The sequence below is a fragment of the Lissotriton vulgaris genome, chromosome 4_1, assembly GCF_964263255.1.
Source record: "Lissotriton vulgaris chromosome 4_1, aLisVul1.2, whole genome shotgun sequence".
Classification (NCBI taxonomy): domain Eukaryota; kingdom Metazoa; phylum Chordata; class Amphibia; order Caudata; family Salamandridae; genus Lissotriton; species Lissotriton vulgaris.
In genome coordinates, this window is record NC_141691.1 from 1,132,105,749 (window position 1) to 1,132,132,105 (window position 26,357).

Genomic DNA, 26,357 nt, shown 5'->3' on the forward strand with positions numbered 1-26,357 from the left:
TATGGCAGGAGAGAGGTTTCCTGACCTCTCATGGGGCCAAAATTCAGCATGGTCCCCTTATTCAGGCTCTGCTAGAAGCAATACACTTGCCTACAGCCATAGCCATCATGAAATGCAAAGCACATACAAAAGCCACTGACACCATTTCCCAGGGTAATGACCTGGCAGACCGAACAGCAAAACTTACAGCCCAGACTCCAACAGACACTCCAACAGACACGACAAAGACAAAAGTACCATCACTGACAAACTGCATGACAGTCAGGGATACCTCACAAGATGTACTCGACATACAGACACATGCCACTTCAGACGAAATAAAGAAATGGACTGAACAAGGAGGGGTCCAGACTGACCAGGGTTGGATGACAAAAGGCAAAGCTACATGGTTTCTTCCTGACTCTATGGTTCAAGTCATCATAAACACAGCACATAGTCCGGCACACTTAGGAGAAAAGGCTATGCTAGACAGTTTATAGAATATTTGGTTCAACAAGCACCTGCGTGCAGCAGCAAAACAGAAAGTACGTACCTGCATGATCTGTTGCCAGTTCAATCCAGGCAAAGGCATTCCGGTGGAACAAGGTGGATTTCATCCTCCTGACCACCCTTTTGAAGTCCTCCAGATGGATTATATCCAGATGGACAGATGTAGAGGATACAAATATGTCCTAGTAGTTGTATGTGCACTATCTAGATGGACAGAAGCGTACCCAGTCCCAGATTACACTGCTGTAACCACTGCTAGGTAGTTGGTTCGAGAGTTCTTTCCGCGGTACGGATTGCCCCGTGTCGTGTACTCAGATAACGGTCATCCATTCTCGTCTGAATTAATGAAACAAGTATCTCTTCTGTTAGGGTACCAGTGGAAGTTCCATTGTGTACGACACCCAGAGGCCGCTGGACTTGTAGAGCGGCATAACCAAACACTTAATACAAAATTAGCGAAAGTCTGTGCAGAAAAAGGCGTGGATTGGATGGTAGCCTTGCCGGTTGCCCTCTTTTACATGCGTATGGTAGCTCATTCCAGAACAGGACTGTCCCCTTACGAGGTGGTTTTTGGTAGACCACCGAATATGTGGGGTACGCCTATGCCAAAGAAAATTACCGATGTTGACAGTAATATGCTGACAGATTACCTGGCTTCCTTGATGTCTGCACTCCTCTCTTGTCGTTCACAGGTTGCAGCCGCCTTCCCCGACAACACCCAAGTTAAAGAAAACACCATCGTTCCTGGAGACGTAGTTCTGGTCCGGAATTTTGATCGTTCAAGCCCTCTCGAGCCCCGCTGGCGAACACCGAAATTAGTACTGCTTACCACGAGGACTGCCGTCAAGGTCGAGGGACGTAAGGGCTGGATTCATGCCCAACACATCAAGAAATTCCATGGACATACCGGAACTGTGATCGAAACTAAGGACTGCCCCGAAACCAGTGACTCAAAGCCCCCTTTGCTAGAAAAGACTCCGCAACAGGAGTATAGGTCAAAATTACGGTCTAGTAAGTCAGACAGCGTTTAATTGTTTAAGTCCACCCTGTGGTGAATCGGTTAGACAGGTTCCTGACATGTATAAGATCGTAGACCAGAATAGCAGACAGAGAGATAAGAAAGAGAAATACTGCAAGACCTTACGCAGCAGATGTATAGTAACTCTGATTATTATGTTTCTTCTAAGTATATCGATTATATGTATTAGCTTGACGCTACATGTTTTCTTTCCTCCTATTGCTTCACATATACATTCTTCGCACTGCGCAACAATACTTTTATTCGAATGTTGCACCATTCTCATCAGACCAGCAATGTAACGAATTGCTGGGTATGTGGCCGACTCCCACCTTATCAGAAAACGAAGGGAGTTCTGCCCCTCTTTCCTTTTCCGTTCTCGCACAATGGTTCGTGCAGAGCATGGTTTGCTTTAATGTCATCACAAGACAGAAAGTTCACAGAATCCCAGAGCGATTGGATTTGGGGAGATTTAAATAAAGTAATGAATGAGGCATGTTTTCCAGACGAAGATGGCTTTCCCCAGAGAAAAGGGACCGATCTAGAAAATGAAGTGTACGAACAAGGAAATGCTTCCCTTAATTTTATGATTCTGAATGTCCAGTCCGAGAAAAATACAGGTCCACCGTTCATATCAGTCTTACCAGTAAAAGGTGAATTATGCGTTAGAAAGAAAGGATCAGTGCATCTAGGACACAGTGATTGTAATACTGTAGTCGAGTTCAATGATAAAGGAAAGTCTACTTTCAAAGCTTCCCGCCATTCCTATTTCATTTGCGGTCAGACAGCCTATGTACGTCTGCCCTTAGACTGGGGTGGGACGTGTTATATAGCGTTCCTGCTACCACCCGTCTTTCTAGCCCCATCCCATTATCATCGAGATTCACAACTAGTACATGTTAGACACAAGAGGGAGACCGATTCCCCAGTTGTCGATCAGACTGAGACAGCTTTTGAGCAATATACAGATTTCAATAAAGGATTCTTTTTCTTCATAGGTCCCGTTCAAAACAGTAAACTCATACGCAGGTTAACAAGAACTTTGGAAGCAGTAGTGAATGAGACTACTTCTGCTCTAGCTAACTTGACCGAGGAGCAGTCTGCTATGAGACTTGTTGTTCTTCAGAATCGCCTTGTTCTTGACGTCATCCTGGCAGATAGGGGCGGGGCTTGTAGAGTGATCGGCTCCAGTTGTTGCGTGTTTATTCCTAATAACGCGCCATCCGTGTACGCAGCAATAACAAGACTCCATAAGATAGCTCACGAGATACACCAAAACCCAGGCACATGGACTTGGTCCGGTTGGCTCTGGAGTGTAATATCAGCATGGGGATGGAAAGTGTTGTCATTCCTAGGGATGATACTGCTTATTATATTCAGTTGCTGTCTCTGTCTGCAATGTGGCCCAGCGATTTGCGGCTTGTGTGCCACTGCCTGTATTCCCCATCCACGTATACAAAAGAAAAAAGACGAGCAAATGATGCTGTATGATCAGATATATGGTATCATGAATATCGATGTGTCCTGAAGGGCACAGTAGGGGACAAGGAGGGAATGAGGAAATAGAAATTTTACGTGGCCAGTGTGTCCCCTACATGCACCCTATGTATGTACATATAACCCATGTATGTCCGTGTCACCATGCAATTCCCTTCTCATGCCTGTAATAATAATACCTCTGCATTTCCGTCCAATGTTAACATGTCAGTTACCAAGCCCTCCATGAAAGAAACGTTAATTCTGCACTGAGGCCTATGTTGCCAATGCATTTACATGGTGCACGTTTAAAAGTCGAGATGAACTTGTTTTTGTGGCTCAGCCGAGCCAGGACCCGAATTCAGGCTCCATGCCTCCTGACACTCTGAAAGCTGCAGTTTAGCTATGTATCCCTGACCTCTCACATACTTCCTGCTCAGCCGAGAGGTGCCCAGCTAGGCCTGCCAAGACAGTATTTTGCCTACAGTTATCTGCTCTGCTCCACAGAAACACATTCCTGCTTAATGAAAAGGGTAAACATATTCCGCCTGCAGAAGATAGTGCCTAGCCTTTCTGTCTCCTTTCAAGTGATTTACAGAACTCGCATCCATAGAAGGCCCATGGCCCCACGCAATGCACGAAGGAATATATGCACACACTAGCATTTAGTGATGAGCAGCCTTTGCTCGAGCGACCTTTAAGTCAAATAATACATCCTCCGAACTCAAGATATCAGATAATACCAGAAGTGCAGGTCGTCCTGACATCCAAGACTCCTCTACTAGCACGAAAGTCAGCTCCCCCCAGCTTCCCCCAGTTACACGTCAATTCCACGTCATGAACAAATTGCGCGCACATGTAGGGTAAAGGTTCCTGCTGACCATGCAGACCCCCTCCATGTATCCACCCACCTATGACACATCTATGACTCATCAAGTGAACACCCACGTGTACACTGTCTTACACTCCCTTTTTCACGCCCATGTGCTCTTATCTCTCTCCTACGCTTGCTCCGCCTGGAGCGCTCCGCCTTCTCTATGCAAGTTAATGTATGTTTTAACTATAAATAATGAACTCTGTGAATAAAGATCAGATGACGATCCTTCCTGATCCCTAGTGGTGATGGAACCCGATTCTCCCTTAACTCGAGTTACTGAATTAAAGCCCTTCTGAATCGGACACCACGGACTTTGCCTCTCATTATATGCATGATTCTTGTTAATGTATAGAAATTCATACAGGGTAATTCTTTTATTTACCACACTGCGGACATACTGGAGGGCAACCTGGTGCACGCCATCTCCTCCAGACGGGCGCAGATACAATTTTGGAAGACTCTGCCACTCAATGGCATGAGTCGCGTCACCCTTACTAAAATGATAGTGTTACCCAGGCTATATCTCCTGGTGCGGCTGTTTCGGGAGCTGGAGGGGTTACTCAGAGGTCTAATGTGGAATACGGGCGGGCCAGAATAGTGCTGCAGAAATGATATGCTCCACCGGAATGTGGTGGCTTGGCAGTTCCCCATCTAGAATTGTATTACCTAGCTGCGCAGCTGCAGTGAGTTCAAAGTGGCTAAGCGGCAAGAACCTGGCAGATACCGCCACTGGACACAGACACAAATCTATAGCTTATTTCACCCACTGGCAAAGTTTCCCCGCCGGACGCAGTTACGTATTGAGTTGGCCCACAGATGCTACCGAAGGAGCCTCCAACTTACAGAAGACACTGTTCCCTATGCCCCAATACTACCACTGGTTGGTACGCCCAGAGGCAGAGACTTTGTAATGGATGTAGCGCTGACGTCATGGACTGAGGCAGGAGTGGAGACACTAGGAGATCTATACGCGGATGTTCCTTGTTGTATTTTGCAACCTTGACAGCGGATACTTGTCTGCTGGTGGGCCAGTTCCTCCTGCATGCAGCCATCATGTGAACATTGCCACTAATTTGGGGAGATTTGACAATTGAGCCCAAACACATCATTTGCTGCAGTATCTGCATTTAATGGGAAGGGGACACATGTGATTCACTGGCTAGTGCCGGTCCTACTTACACACGTGTTAAAACCAACACAGAAACTCCGGGCGCGATGGGCTGAAGACAGAGGTCAGCCCTGGACAGATAAAGATTGGGAACGTGTCCTGGCCAGCGCCACACATACTGGGTAATTCACATTTCAAACTCATACAAACGTATATAATACACAGAGCGTATCTCTCGCCAGACAAGATTAATAAATATTTTAACACCGCCACCACTGCTTGCCCAAGATGCCATCTATTAGATGCTGACCTACTACACATGCTGTGGTCCTGCCCCCTACTTCACTTCTATTGGCACAGAATAACGGCAACTCTCACCAGCAGCATTAACACCGAAGTGCCACACACATGGGAGGTTTGCAACCTGGGGTTTAACAAACGTACGAAAGCTAACAAAGTAAGCTCTAGATTCTGTGACTTAGGTTTAATCACTGCATAGCGATTGATAACCAAGAGGTGGAAACATAAAGAACCCCCCGGAGGCACCCTATTGGCTAAAATCTTTAGAAAATTGGGCGCAGGTGTAGAGCACCGTTCTTCATTGAGAAGAAACGGCTGGGCTGTGTAAGTTTCCCATCACACAGGCTTGGGAGGACATCCTGAAAACTCTTACACAAGCTAGCACAGCGTTGAGTGCTCCCCGCACAGTAAGTGGAAGATGACGCCTGAAATGATGCCTGGGAGGAACAGAGGGGCCATGTACACAAGGCACCCTTGGACGTGACTGTTAGGTTGGGCAATGACCCCACATTCCATCATGACGCTACATGGACACAACCCTAGACGCATGATACCTTGGCATCCACGCAATTCCATACTGGCTAGGAACAGCAACCCAAATCTGCTACAATACACGCGACCCTCAACATGACTTCAATCAGTAGGCACATAATGTACTAAATACATGTTCTTTGTGTACTTGGCATCTCCTTTTCTTTGGCATTTCTTTTAAGTTTCTTAGTTATGATTCAAGAGTTAGAAAATGAAGATATCTTACAATCAGAGATACTGTTCACTTCCGATCACCTGTGCCTCATTGTCTACTGTTATTCAACGATTGTATTGCACACAAGTTGTACGGAATTGTGCTAATAGACATGTTCACATCTGACCAAACATTGTAGGAAGAAGAAACATATGATAGACATAACCTGCCCCTCAATGAGAGGTGACAGTATACGCGGGTATCATATACCCATACCAAACTGGCAATGCACGTTACCTTCTGCGAAATAGAGGTAAATTACACTGTGCTCTCTGAGTGTTAATATCTGGAACTACATATGTAATGTCACAGTGATATAGATGTTGTATGTAAGTGCAATATATATCTATGCTTGATTTGTTTGAAACGAGAAAATAATAAAAATGTAATAAAGATATTTTTTTTTAATGGAGAGGCAATTAATAATTTATTGTCTAAGAACAATGTATTTGCTGCTAATGAATTTATTGATCCACAAGTGCCCTTTAGTGACACTTTTATAGGCAGAGACGTAGGGAGCACAATAGATCTTACTTTAGATACTCATAACATGTGTCCTTTTCTTTCTAATTTTATACCCCATCTCATTTGAATTGTTTTAATGATTACTGCCCTCTTATTATAGACATTAGAATTCATACAACTGATTGTGGCCTTAGTACCATTCTGGTTACCCATATTGAACTATCTAGATCTTAGTTGTAGTTAAAATGAGTTCTTACCTAATTTGGTGAGGGGCAGTTCCACAAACGTTATGATCTGTCTAAATAAGAAAACCAGTGACAATGTGGAGTGATGTGGCTCACTGGTTAGAGGCGGCAGACCCGGAAGCGGAGAACAGCCCGGGACCAGGGTTCAATTCCCGACGCGGCAGGGTCGTGGACCAGGGTCAGCGGACTCAATAATTCTCGCCTCGGTGCCTACTCTAACCAGGGATCACACTCGGCAACTCTGGGCATTAGCTTGCCTCATCTCTACAACGGCCCCCCACATTCGACGGGGATGCCTGGTTTCACCTTGGAGATACCCAGTAGGGACCATCTCACAGGGATTGCCAGGACGGGTTCCCCACCGGTCTACAGCGCCACAACGCCTCAGGGCAGCAGTGCGCTTTACAAGACTACATTACATATATACATTGCATATATACATTGCATACATACATTACATTACATACATACAATGAGCTCAAGAATGTCTTTCTAAAAATTTGCAACAATGTTACGATAGCACTCACTGCTTTAATGGGTGGAAAAGCCAATGCTTATACGCTTGCTTAGGCATTAACTGTACTAACACCCTCAAGGATCTAAAAAAGGCTTTCAATGAGACTATAAAGAGTTCTGAAGAAGTTAGTACATGGAGGCAAAATTAGAAGAGGGTGCTGGAGGTAAGAAGAAGTGCAATAAAGGAAGAGACATGGAAAAAACTTCTTGAAGCAGGTAACCACATGCATAATGTGGTTTCCTGGAAAGTCGTTAATACGTATGTCTTTAAAGATTTGGAAGGAATATCGATTGAAATTGCAATATCTTCATAAGAGTAGGTGGGCCATTTTTATAGCATATATTTCAACTGTGATGTTGTTAATCAAGGTAATAAGGATGCTGAGGATCCTATTGGGCATCTGTTAAATCTCAATGAACTAACGCCTATCGCTTCAGTATACATAAATTCATGACAGCAGTTATGGACAGCTTTTTCAGCAAGCCCCAGGTCCGGATGTTATTCCCATCTATCTTTTTAATTATAAGATATATATATATTTGGGACCCTTTGTTAACTTTAGTTTTAAGATCTATCTGAAGGATGGGTCAACTTAAAATTGTGCCTAATTCTTGTATCATTACCATTTAAGAAAGGTTGTCGTAGTGATCTCACTATGGATAGTGGAATTTTGTTACCGAGGTTAAAGCAGTTTGCACATACAATACTGTTTTCACAAGGGTATTATGAATGTTGAGCAATGTCTCAACCTTGTCCTGCTCATAGGGAAATAAACAGTGGGTAAGAGGGGAGATACGTACCTGGCCTTAACTGTTATGTGGAGAGCCTTCAACTTTGCCAATCACAGTAAATTTTACTCCTTGATGTTAGAGATGGAGGTAGCCAAATCTATTGTTGTTCTTCTTAGGGAAATCTATATGTGCTCAAGGGCTAGGGTCAGATACAGAATTAAAGGGTAATATTGCCATATGTTCGAAATATTCAGAGAGGTGAGGCAGGGGTGTGTGCCATTCCTTTTCACCCTCTACATTGGCAATCTGAAAGGGGTGTTGGTTGAGCAGTGCAGGGACATGCCCCAAATTGTTCATCATCCGATGCGGGCCCTCTTGTATACCAACAAGGCAGTGCTAATGTCCCGTACCCCCAATGGACTAGAATCTTCACTGATCACGTTCACAGATTTTATGGCCAACCTTGACCCTAAAGTCAATTTATGGAAGCCTTTTATAATGAAATATGGGAACAGCACTAGTACGTCTGCCTCATTTAAGATTATGGGTGCCCATGTGCTTTTTCCTTTCTGGGGGTCATAATTTCTATTTCAGGCTAGAAAGTATTAGTTTGACAAATGTGTTGAAGGGCTTTTTAGATGTGTAGCTACGTTAGAAAAGAAACGCCTAAAAACATGGGACTCATGTTTCAGACAACATGTCTAGTAATAGTGACTTATGGTAGAGGAGTATGGGAGTAAGTTGATGATATAAGCTCATAGCTATTAGAAAATGCTTTTTTAGGAGTCTGCTTGCAGTACTGAAGAGTTGGTCCAGGTATTTTTGCCATAAGGAACTGAGTTGGCCCTTCCTAGATCATCTTATTGGGATCTGTCTTCTTCTATTATGGTATAGGATTTGGACACAGGAAGAGGGCAGCTTTAATAGATTGATAGTGATTGCTTAGAACTATCCTTTGCTCTGAATATTCCATGGTTAAATGAAATTACCAATGCGATAATCTGGGCAAACAAGTACTTTGCAATGGTCTAGACTCAATAATTACAAATTAGCAAAAAGGATCTCAAGACTTTATTGATGATCTTGTTAAATGAATAAAGATATCATAAGCAGTGTAACAAACCCAGCATTAGGACACATACCTTGTTTCTCATTAAAGATGGTTTACAACCTTACTTGAGTATGTTACTAACATCATACACAGATCTGTTCTCTTGAGATTTAGATGTGATTATATGTTTCGCCTGGTGACGTTACCAGTGAGAAATGACTTGGTCCAAGTTACTTGCTATATGATCATGTGGAGCAAAGGACTTTGCACTCACCATTCCTTTGTAAATATTACAATGAGCCAAGATCAACGTTTCTTGTACCATTAATAAGAAAGTTAACATTTAGTCAAATGGTGACCTGCCTTAATACTTCTGTAACAATTACCCACAATTGAGATCTGTAACTCTGTTCCTCATTCATTCAGCAGGCTTTACCTATAAGAAAAAATTTGGTAGAGGCATATTTAAATCTTGAAGATCTGTTTCTTTTTAATTTCTTTGTTAAGATTTCAAATACCTCACAGCAATGGACAAATTATGACAATAGCGTTGTTCAGTATAGAAGCTCAAAGCTTCTATTTTTAACCCCTTTGGTGCTCATGACGAGCTCAGCTCGTCATGAGGCACGGTGCTTGTGTGCTCACGACGAGCTAAGCTCGTCATGACCACACCCATTATCATTATGGCCCAGCACAGCAGAGGAATATCCTGCGCAGCCAAGGTGTTAACATCCCAAGATACATTTCACAGATCCAGACTTTATATCCTCTAGTGTGAGACACCGTTTCGCCATGTCTGGTAGAATATAGCTACCCATCAATACAACTGGAATGTGTTGAAGTTCTTTTTAGCCCGGCTTTGAAATTATCAAAGGAAAAACCCAACTTAGTACTGGATCTTGAAGATCTATTTATTGTAATTTGTTTAAAGTAAGACTATGTCTATTCATTCATTTATTTAAGCCTTTTAATGTGATGTTGGGCTATTGACTCAGTGTTTTAATCGTATTTAATACATTTGGTTAATAACACTGTTATTATATGCATTGTACCTTTATGGCGTTAAGAATAAGTAAAATAGTTTCTAATGAGTGTGTCATTTTTGGTTGGTGTTCAAATGTAAGTTATTTTGCACTTCTGACAATATTTATGCCTTTCTTTGGTCACTCTGAGATCCTGGTCTCAAAGGAGGAATCATCTAGATTCACCAGAAATGTTGATATCCTCTGTACTGAATATTGGTAAATTTTTTAGTGTGCTTTTTTACTGAAAACTTGGCAAATACTGTTTTCAAAATTGTTCTGAAACTGTAGTGTGTCTGGATGTCTTCTTATTGAGTGTGGCTTAAACACCAAGAGGTCCAGCACCATTCTCAATAATTTTGATCACCATTTTCAGAAGTATTTTTTACTTTGGAAGGCATGTGAGGTTGTACAGTAGTTTCTCTTTCTTACCATTAAACTATATCACATAGAAAACAAACTCTTATGTTACCAAAAAGTTATGAATGCCTGTGTCTCGAAAAATATCTTGTCAATTTAGTTGGGAAGGATCATGCTACCCAGCGGCATTTGAATATATTTACACAGAGGTGACATGAAGCTGTCCTGGGTGCATCTTCAATTTTAACACAATTTTCATTGCCTTTTAGGGTGGTGATGATGCCATGGCCTGTGTTCATGATGACAATGGAAGGGTTCGCATCCAGCACTTTTACAATGTTGGGCAATGGGCTAAAGAAATCAAGCGAAATCCTGCCAGGGACGAAGAAGGAGTCTTTGAACACAATCGCGTGACTTGTCGCTTCAAACGCCCTGTTTACGTCCCCAGAGATGAAACGATTGTAGATCTCCACTTGAGCTGGTACTATTTGTTTGCTTGGGGCCCAGCTATTCAAGGTATGTTAATTTATTTGAATAGTTTCTCCGCAGTCGTTAATGAATATGCTACCATATTTTTCCTTTACCCTTCTTTATTCCTACATTCAGTTTAGGGTTTCCAACTATCATGGTCTTTATACATTTAAAAAAAATGAAGAGCAGACCATCTGAATTTAACAATGACTTGCTGAGTGCATTATAAGCATTATTAGAATGCAGAGGATAAGGTGAGGCTGACCTCTGTCCCCATATAAATACAGAGTATCAAAGAAAAAAAAAATGTAATTGGTCCTGTTAACGGTGATCTCGAAGGACCGCACAATACCATTGATATAGCTGGGCCATCTTTTAGAGCCTATCGATCTGTTGTTTCAAAAGTCCAGATAAAGCTCCTAAATAGCTCTTATAATCAAAGGATGCCATAGCAGGAGTGTGGAAAGAAAGGCTCCAAATACCTTAAAACTGCTTATTGTGAATTTTGACATCGTTTTTTAAGACCCCCTGGACCACATACATACTTCTTCACCATTTTAAGGATGCCTGAGGGCCCTTTTTTTGTTCTGTCATTCATTAAAATAAATTAGAAAGCAAAATAGAAAGCTGGGTGGCCCCCTGAGTAATTACACATATGTAGGTAAAACCGAATAATCCCGGTAAGCCACCACCACCTCCAGGCCACCCCTAGAGGCTCAGGGCAGGTTTCCATAGTTTTAAATCCTATTTAACAATCCCTGTTATTATGACCTGGGTGAGGAAAAACAGGAGCCATCTTTCCACTTATGACCTCTGCGCGTCTTGTGGAAGCAATGGCAATGTTTTGTTTCCAAGTAATAACAGCTGGGGCTTTAACGTTGGGATGTAATCCTCAAATCCAACTTTTTTTGAATTTTGTTTCTGTAATCAATCATATCATCAAAATTGGCAACTCCTAAGCTTCGAAAAGGATGGGGTATAGTTAACTGCTCCATTAGAAGCGTGCGAAATGAGAGACCCTTGCTGCCACTAGGAGGGGCCCAAAGGTCAAATAGTGTGATTTACTATACGATTGTCACTTAACTTTGCTAAGAAACCATAGTCTCAAAGTGGCATATATATAAGAAAAAGTCTACTACTTTCAGTGTGCATCAAATATATTCACAATCCCTAGAGGAGTTGGTTATGCACGTCCTCCTAACAAGAACAGTTTGAGAAAATTATGGAAAATCGTACATTTTTCATGAAAGTTTTTCTATTAAAAAAAAGCCTGAATCTAACGGCGGTAGCATTATGCCAATGTTAGACATGCCATGCATGCCAGCAGTATGCCAAGAGCAATCACCATTATGCCAAAGCCAGCATTCATTATCCCGGGGAAGAGCATAATCAAGACATGTATCCCCCCAGTATGCCAAGAATATTAACCTTTCAGACCTGCCTTACGCATGAAACAGCCGGGGGCATTGTATGGGCATCATGGAGCAGCACAACACCCCTGGGTATACAGTACATAGCCCGTCTAGGTTATAAGTGGACTTACAAACTAGAACTTCAGGTCTTCAGAGAACCCTGAAATGGGAACAGAGATGTGGCATTCTAGGTGAGATAGGAATGTCAAGCAGAGTTGCAGGCAAAGAAATGGAATACTGATGAAGGCTGGCAGAAATAACACTTAGAGTGTCCTCCAAAATAGGGATACCCTTTAGGGCACCCCAGTAACTCTCAAATACCTTCAGGGGTGTGCCACAGAGACAAATATGCATACAAGAGGTGGATTAGGACCAGGGCCAGCAAAACCAGGTAATATTGGTTTGTGAAGGCTATGTAGGTTGAACTGAGTATGAGTTTATACCCACAGCTAAGGGTAGAGCAATGCAAAATTACAAGTGCAAAGAGATGGCTGCCATTGTAATGGATTGAGAAAGGAAACATAAGAAATGCATGGCAGTGTTCCTATTGTCTTGAGCTGACTGGAAGAAGGTTGACATTCCTTTTTTGTTTCTGAAAATGCACTGAACTATGTGAGACCTGCATTTTAGGGGAGATTTCCCCAAAGGCACCTATATGTACCAGCCCCTTGATGCTAGGGTAGCCAAAGAACCAGACGCAGTATCTGAAGGTGGCCAGATGGTTCAGAGCTAGGGGCAATCTTACATTGAAATACAGTCCAAAAACACCAAAGGATGAGAAATTGGAGCTACCCAGAAGTATGTATACATGTGGTATTTTTCTAGAGCCAACCTCGCCAAAAGGCAGTGAAGCACTCTACAGGGTCAAAGACAAACATAAAGTCAGTGCATGATAGGAGAAATATCTGGTGTGTTGAAGTTGTTTTTTTTTTGTTTTTACATTTCTTAGTCTGTAGCCCAATAGTCCAGGTTTGCCAAGAACCACCAGAGACGCTATACAAGCAGGGTGCTGGAGATGATGGCTTTGTAAATACTACATCTGGTTTGGAAGATGGTGCAGGCAAGCAAGGGAAGCCAATGAAGTGACATCGGTATGGCGATTATGTGATCATATGTCTTCAGGCACTGGATGAGATGTGCTGCAGCGTGTGAGATTCACTATTGGGGGCTATTGTGGAGTCTGAGAGGCCCTTGAGATGGGCGTAACCACTATCCAAATACAAGAGTACAAGGGCGTAGACAGCAGTTCTGAAGTAACTTTCTGGAATAAACTGTTTCACTTTCTTTAGAAGAGAGAGCAGGTAGTAGGCCATCTTTGTTTATTTGCCAATATGTTCCTTGAGGGTGAAAGTGGTGTCAGGGTGAAATCAGGTTACTTGCATTCGGAGAATGTTGGGAATCGAAGCGAGGTTTGTACAATTTCAAGTTTGTTGTTCTAGACAAGTAACAGGAATTCAGTTGTGTACCATCAGCATTTTGGTGAATCATGATGCTCTAATCTATAAGTAGAGACCCAAGCAGCTTCATGTAGAGGTTGAAGATGACAGCAGACAGTAAGTAACTCTGGGGGACTCCACAGCAGGTAGGGATGTTTAAAGTCTTGAAGGTGCCCATGTGAACAAACTGATGGTGATTGGAAAGGTAGGAGGGGAGCCAGTGAAGGACATTGATGGTGAATCCCCGATAAGACTTCAGGAAGTGTATGAGCTTGGGATGGTCCTATCTGTGAAAGGCAGCTGAGAGGTCCAGCGATATCAGGAGGCAATAATCATCTTCATCTGTGGTCTTGGGGGGGCATCATCTACAATGTTTAAGATAGCAATCTCCATGCAGTAGCATGATCTGAAACCAAACTGGTAATTATGTAGTAAATCAGGAGATGGTTAGCATTAATGTGACCTTGTAGTTGAACATTGACTGCTTCTTGAATGATGGTGCCAATGAATGATAGGTGAGTGATGGGCTAGTAGTTGGAAACGTCATCAGGATCTAGTGTAGGCCTCTTTAGGAGTGGAAGGTTCTGGCGTGTCTTGAGAGTTTCTGAGAAGACTCCTTGAGTGAGGGAGACATTAACAATGGTGAGTAGGGGGTGAGAGAGAATTCCCAGAGAACCTTGATGAAGGACGAGGGTCAGGCATCATCTTCATAAGAAGTGGATTTGCCGGAGGTGAGATACAGAGAGACAAGGTTTTGAAGGCTGACTGTTGCAGGATTCTCCTAGAAGAGATAGACGTAAGAGATGAAGCAGGTTTGGTATTGTCGATGTGGCATTAGATTTTCTGTATTTTTTCACTGAAGAAGAGATGGATGGCATTGCACTATTTAAGCAGTGGTTTAGAATCAAGTTTATATGAGGGAGGGAAACGCAGTAGCCGCAGAGTCTGTCTGCAGTCACAGATCTGTTGTCGAGCAAGGAGGGGGAAGCAACTGCTCATTGTTTATTGGCAGAAAAAGATCTGTTGAGCAGGGAGGTAGTCATGGGTATAATCTGAAGGTCATGGAATATGACAGTGCCAGTATACGAGGTCAGCATTATACTAGTGGTGGGTATCATCATCATGCTCTGGATTGCCACATTCCACCATCAATTACCACCAGCATGCCACGACAGACATTATACCAGGGGTGGCATTATCAGGTTATAGATGCCCACAACAGGCTAAGTTTTATCACGTTTATCCCTGAATCAGCACTACGTTTGGTGAGCATTATGTCACAGATGACTACAATATGCTAAGAATTATCATCATGATTCCAAGGCCAACAGTAATTTCGGGTAGGTTTTACCATGCCATGAATGCCCACAACAGGCCAAGCATTATCATTATTGTGCCAGTCCCAACTATATCAGGGGTGGGCATCCAACCATCATTCGCTATAATATACTAAAAATTACCAATATTCCTCAAGGGCCAGCAATTTTGTGAAGTATGAGCCCCATCATTGCAAGGAAGTTAGTAAAATCCCAAATATTACCATAGTTTTGCCAAGGACAGCATTATTCTTGGAGTGGTCACATTATGTCATAATGGCTTTTGATATGCAACAAATCAATATTATTATTATTATGTCAGGGCCAGCACTATCCCGTGGGTGGGAATAATCACTTTATGTATGTTTGTATATGTGAATGCATTAATATTTATAAAATGCAAACCTAGCTGGAGAACATCAGGCCTGTATTATAGAGAGGGTCCCTAATCCCCTTTAAAAGTGTAGTCGGGTTGCTGCCTGCACAGTGAAACTCAAGAGTGGCTGCTTTAAAGCTGATCTATATTTCACCTGAATGTGCTGCCCCCAAGGCAGCACAACTTTGCCTCTGCCCTAGGCACAGAACAATAAATCTAATATGGTACACTCTCCTTGTTTGCGCAGGATGCACTTTTTGAAAGGTGCACCGGGCGCAAACAAAGAGAGGGCCCGTATTCTGTAATATTGCCCCAGACCACTGTACAACATTATGAAGTAGCGTTGGGAAAGAATAAAGATTATATCTATCAAGTGAGGTACTTTTCGTTTTTAAATATAATTGATGCCAGCCTAATATAATTTGCTTAGTAGCAGAATTGAATAGATATGCACTCATTATCTATTGGCTTCTTTTATTTTTATTTTTTTAATATTTATTATTTGTTTTACAAAACTATTCAATTTACAATAATTAATTTCCCCAAATTTCACAATATCAAACAATGTTTTTCATTCTACAATTTCACCACATAACACAATAAAAATAAATAAAACCACCTATCCTTGCACACTACCAGTCACACTCTAATGTTTGCAGTTAATGAAGGAAAAAGTCTCAAACTGATGTTGTCACTTATTTGACGATCAGTTTTCCCAATATATGTCCAGCTCTCCTCTTGATACAACCAGTATTTCACAAATCATGGACCATGTATTATTTATTTGTAACTTTCATTAGGATATAGAGTTTGGTTTGGCTGTCAATGTTTCTCCAAAGTCACTTCACTAAATGTGTTTGCAAAATCATAATTATTATATCAGTGAATCGCTTTTCATAATAATCAACCATAATTTTGCATTGTTTAGGTTTCTCATTTAACTTAATATCCGCAGTAAAGCTCCACCATTTTCATTGAAAGTTCTTCTGTGCTAAATTCATATAACAAATGGTGACTTAAATATTCCTGCAACCTAAAAGGATGTAAATATATAATTCACTTATACTCTTCCATGTCTACTCACAATAACCTAAAACGAGTTAAACATGAGCATAAGATTATTCTAACCAGGTTTAAAAAACACCCATTTAATTGACCTTCAATATAGAGTCTTTCAGACATCAACTCACTTTGACCTATTAGTTAAAATCAGTTGTGCTATTATATCTCTCACCTCATGCTCCACAGGAAAGCTTATATGAACTCCCATTATAACTCCCAATCTTACCATAGTCAGTTTCTTGAGATCAAAAGAATTAGGGAAAAAAAGGAGAACAGACGAAATATTTAGTGTTGCCAAATGGTAGCCTGACTTTAATGCGGGTGCAAGAAGTCAGACATGTTAGAATTAGGGCCCTGCCTCATAGAGCGTGGTAAGCTCTATGAGGCAAGTATTTTGGCATTGCAGATCATAGCACTTATAGCTCTTACCTCTAGACAGGCACAGATATGGAGGCATAGGACAAACATAATTTCTCCATTGATGTATATAAATGCTGTACTATGCACCATTCCAATATAGTGACGTCTACCATTTCTCTCTATGAGGAGAACTAATTCAAGACAGCAAGCTTGAACACTTGAAGGATCAGAGTCTGGCCACTTGTAACATTTGCTATGGCAGAGATTAGAGGAGAGGAACAATTGGTTAATAGAATGGTAAGGGAGTTCCTATGGGAGAATTGATTCTAATGCATAATTATTTCCAATATTCTGGGACTCTCCCTTCCTTTGTAGTTGACAACGTTTCAACCCTCTTGTGATATGGGGTCTCTTCAGGACGGGAGTGCTGGGGACATGGGCTCTGTGTTAGGCCGTAGATATGGTGAAGTCAATTTTCTGGTTGCAGCCTAATGGCTTTTGTTGGTAATAGTGTATAATAACACCTTCCGGGACTCTGCCAGTGGATCAGCAACAAGGATTTGTCAATATTTAGTGGAGGACTGCCAGCCAGGATGGGGGAGCTAGGAGTAGGGGTAGTGGAATACTCAGTACCACTGAGCGCAGATAAGATGCGCAAAGGAATTAGTGGGGAAATCCTCCCACTGTCCAGCTGGGGATGCAGCTCTCTCTTCTCTTTAACAAGGTCCGTCTAACTCCGGAACAGAATAGAAGGGCGACGGGTATTGCTGTATTATCTACTCGGAGTATGCCTTTGAGCATCTGCGCTTAGTGGTACTGTGTATTCCACTACCTCTACTCCTGGCTCCCCCATCATTGCTGGCAGTCCTCCACCAAATATCGACAAATCCTTGTCGCTGATCCACTAAAAAAAGTCCCAGAAGGTGTTATTTTACACTATTAGAGACAAAAGCCATTAGGCTGCAACCAGACGATTGACTTCACAATACCTATGGCCAACACAAAGCCCAGGTCCCCAGCACTCCAGTCCTGAAGGGACTCCATATCACAAAAGGCTCGAAATGTCATCGACTACAAAGGAAGGGAGAGTCCCAGAATATTGGAAATAATTATGAATTAGAATCAATTCTCCCATTGAACCTCCCTTACCATTCCAATTACCAATTGTTCCTCTCCATTTGTCACTGTAAATTACTTCACTGTTGGTTATGGTGACTACACTAGGGGACATCAGTCACTTTTTTTTTACCTTGTAGACAGTGTAAATACGTAGTGTCATTTTTTTCTCCAAGCAAATAAAATGTACCCCCATCTTTGGCAGAAGTGGGCACAACAGTAAATCCGTTGTGTGTGGGCTTTCCCAATTTCCATGATTAATTCATTACCATTACTAATGAAATAACAGTGGTTTAATGTTATACCTATTGAATCTAACTGCATTTCTTATTTAGTTTGAAGGAACTAATGCTCCTAGTCTATTTGTATTTTTTATGTTACATGAGGACATATGGGTTGCTCTTCTTTTTGATAGAAGAGAATAAAGGAGGCACAGAAACGTATTTAGGAGTTTTGAAGAGTGCTACTCTTGCCTTTGAGATTACTTCAGAGGGCTTCAATTATAGAATGAGAAAGTCTGCTTTGGATATGGAAGTCGAATGTAAGACTTTGATTGGTGAGGTGAAACCCTGTCATCGTCAGTTTTCAATTGATTTCTGGACCAAATGTAATTTAATTGGCTCTCTGGTTTGGGGCTTAGCTCAACCTTTAGCCCTGGATTCCAAGCACCTACATTCATTGTGAAGTCATTTGAATGTTTGTGGGAGATAGGTTGTGCAGTCCTTGAGCTAAACTGCCTACGTAAGGCTGGACTTGTCTGCAGACCTTTACTTATGGACAGGACTGGGCTCCATTAAGGCAGTAGAAGATAGCTACCAAAATTGCAACCTGCAAGGGACTGCCCAATTGCTGTAAAAACAAGCATAATTAATATGGCCCAGTTGCCAGTTAAGTGGACACCAACATTCCACCTTGCCTGATACACCAAAAACGTTTTCATTCCTACTGTGTCTGATGTAAGTAGAGTGTGGTAGCACTGCTCCCTTCAGCCTTTTTAATTTGTTGTGATGTTCCTATGTGGGTGCCTCTTTTGAGTGCTTTCATGCTAACCTCAGTGTCATACATTTTAATGTATTGCTTTAATAAGTCTTTATGGAGGAGGAGAATTTGTTTGTTGTGAAGGTCTTAAAAATCAGTAATTTAAATTCTTTCTTTTGTTATCTATATGCTTTAAACCAATATCAATATATTGCATATGCCATATTTCCCAAAACTGTTGGAGAAGGCAGTGATAGCTCAGCTTCAAAGCTCTATTGGGTCAAATAATTTGTTACAGAATTCTCAGGCTGGGTTTAGACCACGACTGAGTATTGGTTAAGGTGGTCACCTTAGTAAGCGATGATTTGCGTATGATGGTCAATTGTGATGATCCTGGGACAGTTATTAGATTGTCAGCTGCCTTTGATGCTCTCAGCCACCATACACTTATCCAATGGCTATCCAACATTACAATACCAGATACCATCCTGCAATGTATTAAATCCTTCCTTTTGGACAGAACCTAAAAAATCCAACATGGACCTTCTCTTTTAACCCCTGTACTTTGAGTTGGAGTCCCACCACACCTGAAAATCTTCTTTCTCGCTCTTATTGTTCACTAATATTTAAAACTTTTTAGCCAGTGTACTTCAGCCTTTTCAAGTACATATATGGATGTATGGTGATGATACCAGTTTTAAAAGTTTGTTTGCTGTGCCCATATTTACAATTAAAATATAGGCAGACAGATTCTCCCATGCCCAGGGTATTCAACATGGAATAGCTTCCCCCAGATACTGTTATTGAATCTAAGTCTGGTAAAATTAGAAAATCACAAAAAACCTGGTTGTTCACTCATTTGATTTGGTAAAGCATCTCAGGCTCATCATGGGTACAGTAAAGGGAAGAGCTTTGATAGGCCAAGAGACACCTTATGTTTGTATGTGTGTGTGTGTGTGCGTGGGTGTGTGTGTGTGTGTGTGCTCTTTATTAATACACATTCAGTCACAGTTATTAACAATATTATTATTAAAAAATATAATATTGTCACTGCATGATTCCCTATTTTATGGCATCCTCCCTTGTGCTGGGTGTGTTTTTAAACAGGTATATTTTTCTGGCGGGCCTTCACTTTGCAGACATGGGGGTTAATTTCATGTAGAGGAACTCGAACTGTCTGAAGCTCAACTCATACAAAATATGTTTTTGCTATGTAGGTATTCACATTTAGTTATGTGAAACCGTTTGCTTTGTTGAGAGCATGGTTTTAGTCCTCAAATTCCGATACGCATAAAATGACACCAGGATCTTCATTGATGGCAATACTAAACATGCCCATTGATACCACACTAGAAGAAGAAGTTTATTTAAAAGCTATGTGCTAGAATGGATTTCAATCAATGTCTTTGATCCTCCTCGAGCAATATGGAGTTGACTCTAACATATGTGCTTGTGACCCCATGAACCTCAGAATATATCATAATTGGATCTAAGACTTATTTAAGGGTTCAAGGGGCCAGACTGAAGATGGTTAATTGCACAGCTGCATTTATAACATTAGCTGCTTCCTGACACTCATTTCTTTTCTAGGCATTTAATCATTTGATGATACATGCAATCATTGTGAAAGTACAAGAAGATAATGCTTAATTGTTATTACATTTTTGAGGTTGGGGAGTGGTGTAATCTAGATGAAGGGACCAAAGGGAAGATTTAATACATGCAGTAAGTGAGAATAGCTTGAATAGCATGCTTGAAGAGCAATCGATACTAGGCAGCAGCCTCATGAAAATCTCCAAAGTGATGTAGAAATGTGTGTATAGATATAATTTTTTATTGTGGTACTAAAAACACACAGCTACAAGCCTGATTGATCAGGTGAATAAAATGAAGTATTGAAAGTGTGAAGGAAAAGGGATTTGTGCTTGAGTTCATACAAATAGTACTTACAAGTAATTGCCACAAATGTTGGAAACAACAGAGCAACTGACATTTTGTTGAGGGCGTAAGTCACACTTGAATTAGAGAGTCCACTGGGTTTCTCTGAACCAAGATGTAGAATATGGATTGGCATAAATAAGATAAAATCTATTTGACAGAAAAAGGGTTATTGTTGTTGGGTTGTCAATATTGTGCATATGTCCCAAGATCAAGTATTGAGACAGAAGGAAGGTATGGATGGGTTTAATATTTGGTTACATCATTCATAAGAGTAATTAGGCAAAATATGTTTCTCTCAAGCATATTTGAATAAATGGTGCCATCCCATAGCTAATTAGTAGATGTGTAATTATAAATAGTAAATGAACACGTGTTTGTATATACGCACCTTGACAATAGAGATGCAGTTAATGTTCTCGATTAAATATTGTTGCAGCATGATAATAAAGTATAAATCTCTCTTACAAGGTTCCATGTCTTATTTAAAACACTTTTTAATCGTGGGCCATTGGGGCATCAGACATACAATATAAAAATCCGTAACAAGTTAGTGAAATAACACCCATTTGTTTTTTAAACGGGTGAACTCATACTGAGTTTACCCATTATTAGAGAGAAGGCATTTAGCAAATTGTTGAAATTCTTTGATGTCTAAGGAAATAAAGAGAAGGAAAAATTAAAGTTGAAAAAAAACACAGTTCTGGTGGTACCTGTCTTCAAGGCTAGCATTCTTCTCATGGGATGGTTGCAGCAGGTCTATAATGCCACGCTTTAACGGGTACTAGACCTTTTCAGCAGTAAGCCTATATTTAGCAACTAAGTAAATGCACCTGACCCCATTTATAGCAACCGGAACCATCAACGGATATTTGCATTATACATTTTACATTTCAAAGAGTGAGGGCAGACGGCATACATTGTGAACAATCCTCTTTTGAATTAAAACCTCATCAATACAACATTAGAGCACAGAAACTGAGAGAACTCCACCACACATTCCATCATTTTACACTCTCTTTAGATACTTTCATGAAGTTCTATCAAAAGGGCCATTGTGTCAAGATTCCGATGCCACCTCAGTTCAAGTACTGAACACTACAAGCTCATAAAACACGCTTTGCTGCTATCAACTCACATTATCAGGTGTTAGAAGACATCAATTAGTATTTTTACACAACTAAGTCTCTGAGTGCTTTACATTGCTTCAACAGCCACTCCACCCCTTGGGCCTGGACCAGAACTCCTCGACTTTTACATAAAAGAATGCTGAAACTCTTTTTGTTCCCATTGTACACCCGAGGTCTGTGACATAAGCGTTGGAGAGATGAGTTGAAGGCAGGCTTAGAATGTTGACTACTGACTTAAACCCAATGGATTAAGAAGTGTAAAATTACTGTCAGTGTGTGGCATAGTTATTGGTGAGTACCTGGCTTGCAGAACGCTACAGCTGGCGACAAGAAAGGGGATACGAAGCCTGTACAGTGAAAGCACTCTTCCAGAGAGTTTGCCATAGTTCAGCAAACTGCTTTTGCGTGCCACGTGTGCCACAGTCCCACTAGCACCAGTGAAGTCTCAGCGCAATGGCAGCCTGTTAATAAAGCTTAAAGATAAAGCAAGCAACATTGAAAATCTTCATGTTGGTGGCCAGAAACTAAATAAAACGGCTGCAACTAAAAGGTATTGCGCCATTACAAAATTAATTACATATGCTATATGGAGTAAGAATGCTAAAGGATGCAACCAGGTTCCGAAATCAGCACACAGCAATATTTCAGTACAAATCAAATTGAAATTCATGTTTTATGAAGCAGAAATTAACCAGGTATTTTGTGGAGAAATATTTCAAGAGAAAACCAAGCTACATTATCAGATTTCATTGACTTTTAGTGTACAAAGATTTTTCTTCTTAACTGAACCATTAACGAATCATCGATCTACAATGTGCTGTGAAGCGGCCCCAGAAGGAGTGTCAAAAGGGTTGTGTTTGACAGCTGCGTAGCCCACCACTAAAGCTGCCACATAGGGGCACAGAACAGTTTCACAGACTGCCGTCCAGTTAGGAGCTCCAATAGAGAACCAGAGCGAGATCCATGCTCCAAAAGTCATTAAGGCCAACCTTGAAGCCAGCACATCACTAGGCGCTAGAGAAGCTGTGTCTGATCAAGTTCTTTCGGAGGCCCCTGAGAGGCCACTTCTGTCTTATAATGTATATACAGTTGCTGCATTCTTAAAATCGCGACCTGCATTTGATAGTGCCAAAATACACAATTTTGGCAATAGATGGACGGCATGGATAGAGACTTTTGAAGATTTCATTGATGCAAAAGACAAAAGAGATGATAAAAAGATTATGAAGTATCTGAAGACCATGGCTGGTGAATCAATGAAAGAAGCCATGAAAAGATACCACAAGAAGGTGAAGTGACATTCGATCAAATCAAAATTGCCTTGAATATCAAATTTAATGTAGTAACAAATGTGGATTATGAAAGATACACATTTAGTCAGTTCAGTTCAACAAGCTTTAATCACAAGCACAATTAAAAAACTGTGTCCGCCATACAAAAGACAATCCAATTAGTTACATATAAATCAGTTGACAAGCACAATGCCATGTCTTACATCAATTGCTTTTTGTATATATGACATGACATCCAAACATATCCCCGGATCATCAAGAGTAGTAAGTAATTTCATAGCAGCATGGGTTGTTCTCACATTATACTTTATAAAACGTGAGTTTAAATAAAAAACACCTAAAATGCAGATAAAAGTTGCAGAAGAGCATAAAGTCCAAGGTGCATTGTTTTGATTACTCATCACAAGGACCCCGGGTAGTGGGATGCATTTTCATTGTAGGGAATGCGGCTAGGTGATGTACTATTCCTAATAGTAATCTAATCAGAACAAAGCAATGGGAAGGTTTGGTAACTGTAGACAGATAATCTTGAAAAAACCCATTCTGTGTTCAATCCTTTGGTAGAATAAAAATGTGGTTTGCTTCCCTACTACATTCTTGCAGGATCTCTTTTTTGTGGGCCACAAATGTGCCCTTTATCGCCTGCTCAGATAAAGTTATCACCTGCCCTGGGTTTGCATGGATCTGGAACTTAAATAATTCACTATATGAATCAATAATATATTTTAACCAGGGTATACGTGAACTTTTATCTAGGAGGAGGCAATCCTTGATAATAGTTTGAGTAAATTTATTTTTGTCTTTGGCCCAAATCAATCTCCAAAATAGTAGTGGTCGCATAGCGATCAGATCGGATAAGTAATCTATGCCTACTTCTTGATGAGTTATTTCAATAGATGCTGAGGTAGGTAACTTAAAAGACGTTTCGAAAAATAATTTTCTTCTTGTTTTAAAGTCTGGCTACAGTTGTAGCCCCACACCCCTGCACTGTACAAGGCAATGGAGACACATCTAGCCTTATATATATCTACCATATCTGTTCTACGACGTTCGTCTTGCTTTGATGCAAAACAAAAAACCCCATGTGCACTTTTAGTCATCTTTGAAGGAACGTTAGTTAATTTGTGCATCCAGTTTCCATTGCCTGAGTATGTTATTCCCAGGTAGCTAAAATTGTTGACGGTTTTCACTGGGGTACTGTCCATATAAAAAGTTTTCGGTTTTTTGGCTTTAGGGCCACACACCATAGTAGAAGTTTTTATTTTATTAATTAGTAATTTCCTACTACCAATAAAAGTCCTACGTCTGTCTCATTTAGTCAACAACACATGAGACCAGGTGAAACCATTGAGGAGTTTGTTGAGAGACTGGATATTCTGGTGAGGCACTGCAAGTTCAATGAGTTTAATGATGAGGAAACTGACCGCCTCAGAGTAATTGATACACGTTTGTCAAATTTCTGTCGACAATGAATGCTGAAGCAAACTCTGAGCGTAGCACAAGTACTCACGGCTGCTCACGCTAAAGATCATGATGATCATCAAGAGACTGACATGAAGGCTGGAGGCGCCCAAAGTGCGTCATTTATGAGCATGAAGAGTAAGCCAAAGTACAAGGCTGAGGGACGCAATGCGATGTCTACACAGAAAACGTATAACAAATGTGGACTGTCATTTCCACATGAAGATAAATGTCCTGCCATTGGACAGATCTCCATTGGCTGTAGTAAATCGAACCATTTCATAACGACTTGCTAGGCAAAGAGAAAAGCATAGCATGTCACAGCTTGAAGAAAAAAAGACCGTCCGAACGCTACCTCAGTGACGTTCAGCACACTCCCACAAGACCAATCGGTCACACCAACTGAGGCAAATCAACCCCAAACGAAGTCGATTGTCATCTAAATTATAGACAAAGAGTTCCTCAGTATCAGTTTGCAGTGAAAGTGACAATGCCAGTGGTGCAATGTCAATGTTTACCTCAGAAAGACATGCACATGTGGGACTAGTCGAATGCGAGGAATAACTCAGTGTGCAGAAAAATGGACATGAAAAGGCACCAAAAACATTCAAACATTGTACGAAGATCACTCTAAAGAGAAACAGGTGTTCAACACCATTCATAATTGACAGCCGTGCGTCGATCAATATCCTGCCTGAGGAGAAGTATCAAGAATTATCTATGTTACAACATACAAAGTCAAAGACTAAAGTATTTACATGGGCTGCCTCAATGCCCTTAAAAAGTCAGGGTTTGTTTGTAGAGAAGACTAAACATAAGACAACTGTGGTACAAGTGCCTATTCATGTGCTTCAGGGAACAGCTTCACAGGCCTGTTTGCTATGTTTCAACACTGCTGCTGATATGGGGCTGATATTAGTGAACTGCAATATGAATGTTTACCATGAAATTGTGAGTCAATTTCCTTCATTTTTTCATGGGTTAGGAAAACTCAAAACAATGAACATAAATGAGTGTGTTCATCCTGTTGCTCAAAGACACAGACAAAGTGTGTTTCACTTGAAAGAGGCTGTCGAAAAGGAACTTATTTATTGCTTAAACATGACATAATTGAAAGCTCCACTGGTCCGACACCATGGTTTCTTCCATTGTAATAGTACCTAAAAGAGACAGTGAAGGAGCTGTACACATATGTGATGACAAGCATCAAGCCAACAAGGCAATTGAGTAAGAGAGACATCCCAGTCTGCACACTACATGTACATTACAACCTTTTCTACACATATTTGTTTGTTCCACTACAAGCGATTGAGTTTTGGCATATCCTCTACTGCAGAACTTTTCCAAGACATCATTTGACGAATCATAAATCTCGTGCTAAATGCATTTAACTATAGTAATGACATATTGGCTTTCAGAGCTGCACAGAAAGAGCATGACAAAGCTCTCATGCAAGTATGTTGTTTGCTGAACGACACAGGCTTAACTCTGAATGCTGACAATGCAAATTCCACAAGAAAAGTTTGAAATTATTTTGCCATGTCTTTTCTGATGTGTGTATGAAACCTGATACAGCTAAACTACAAGCATTGTCTACTGCAAATA

The 26,357-nt window shown here is 41.0% G+C and overlaps 1 protein-coding gene across 1 annotated transcript in view; it reads left to right on the plus strand.

The window, feature by feature from the left end:
• FRRS1L (ferric chelate reductase 1 like) overlaps positions 1–26,357 on the plus strand; it is a 146,967-nt gene that overhangs the window by 116,522 nt on the left and 4,088 nt on the right. Inside the window, exon 4 of the mRNA XM_086965374.1 lies at positions 10,674–10,920. Coding sequence (XP_086821500.1) covers positions 10,674–10,920 — 247 coding nt within the window. The remainder of the gene's footprint in view (positions 1–10,673; positions 10,921–26,357) is intronic.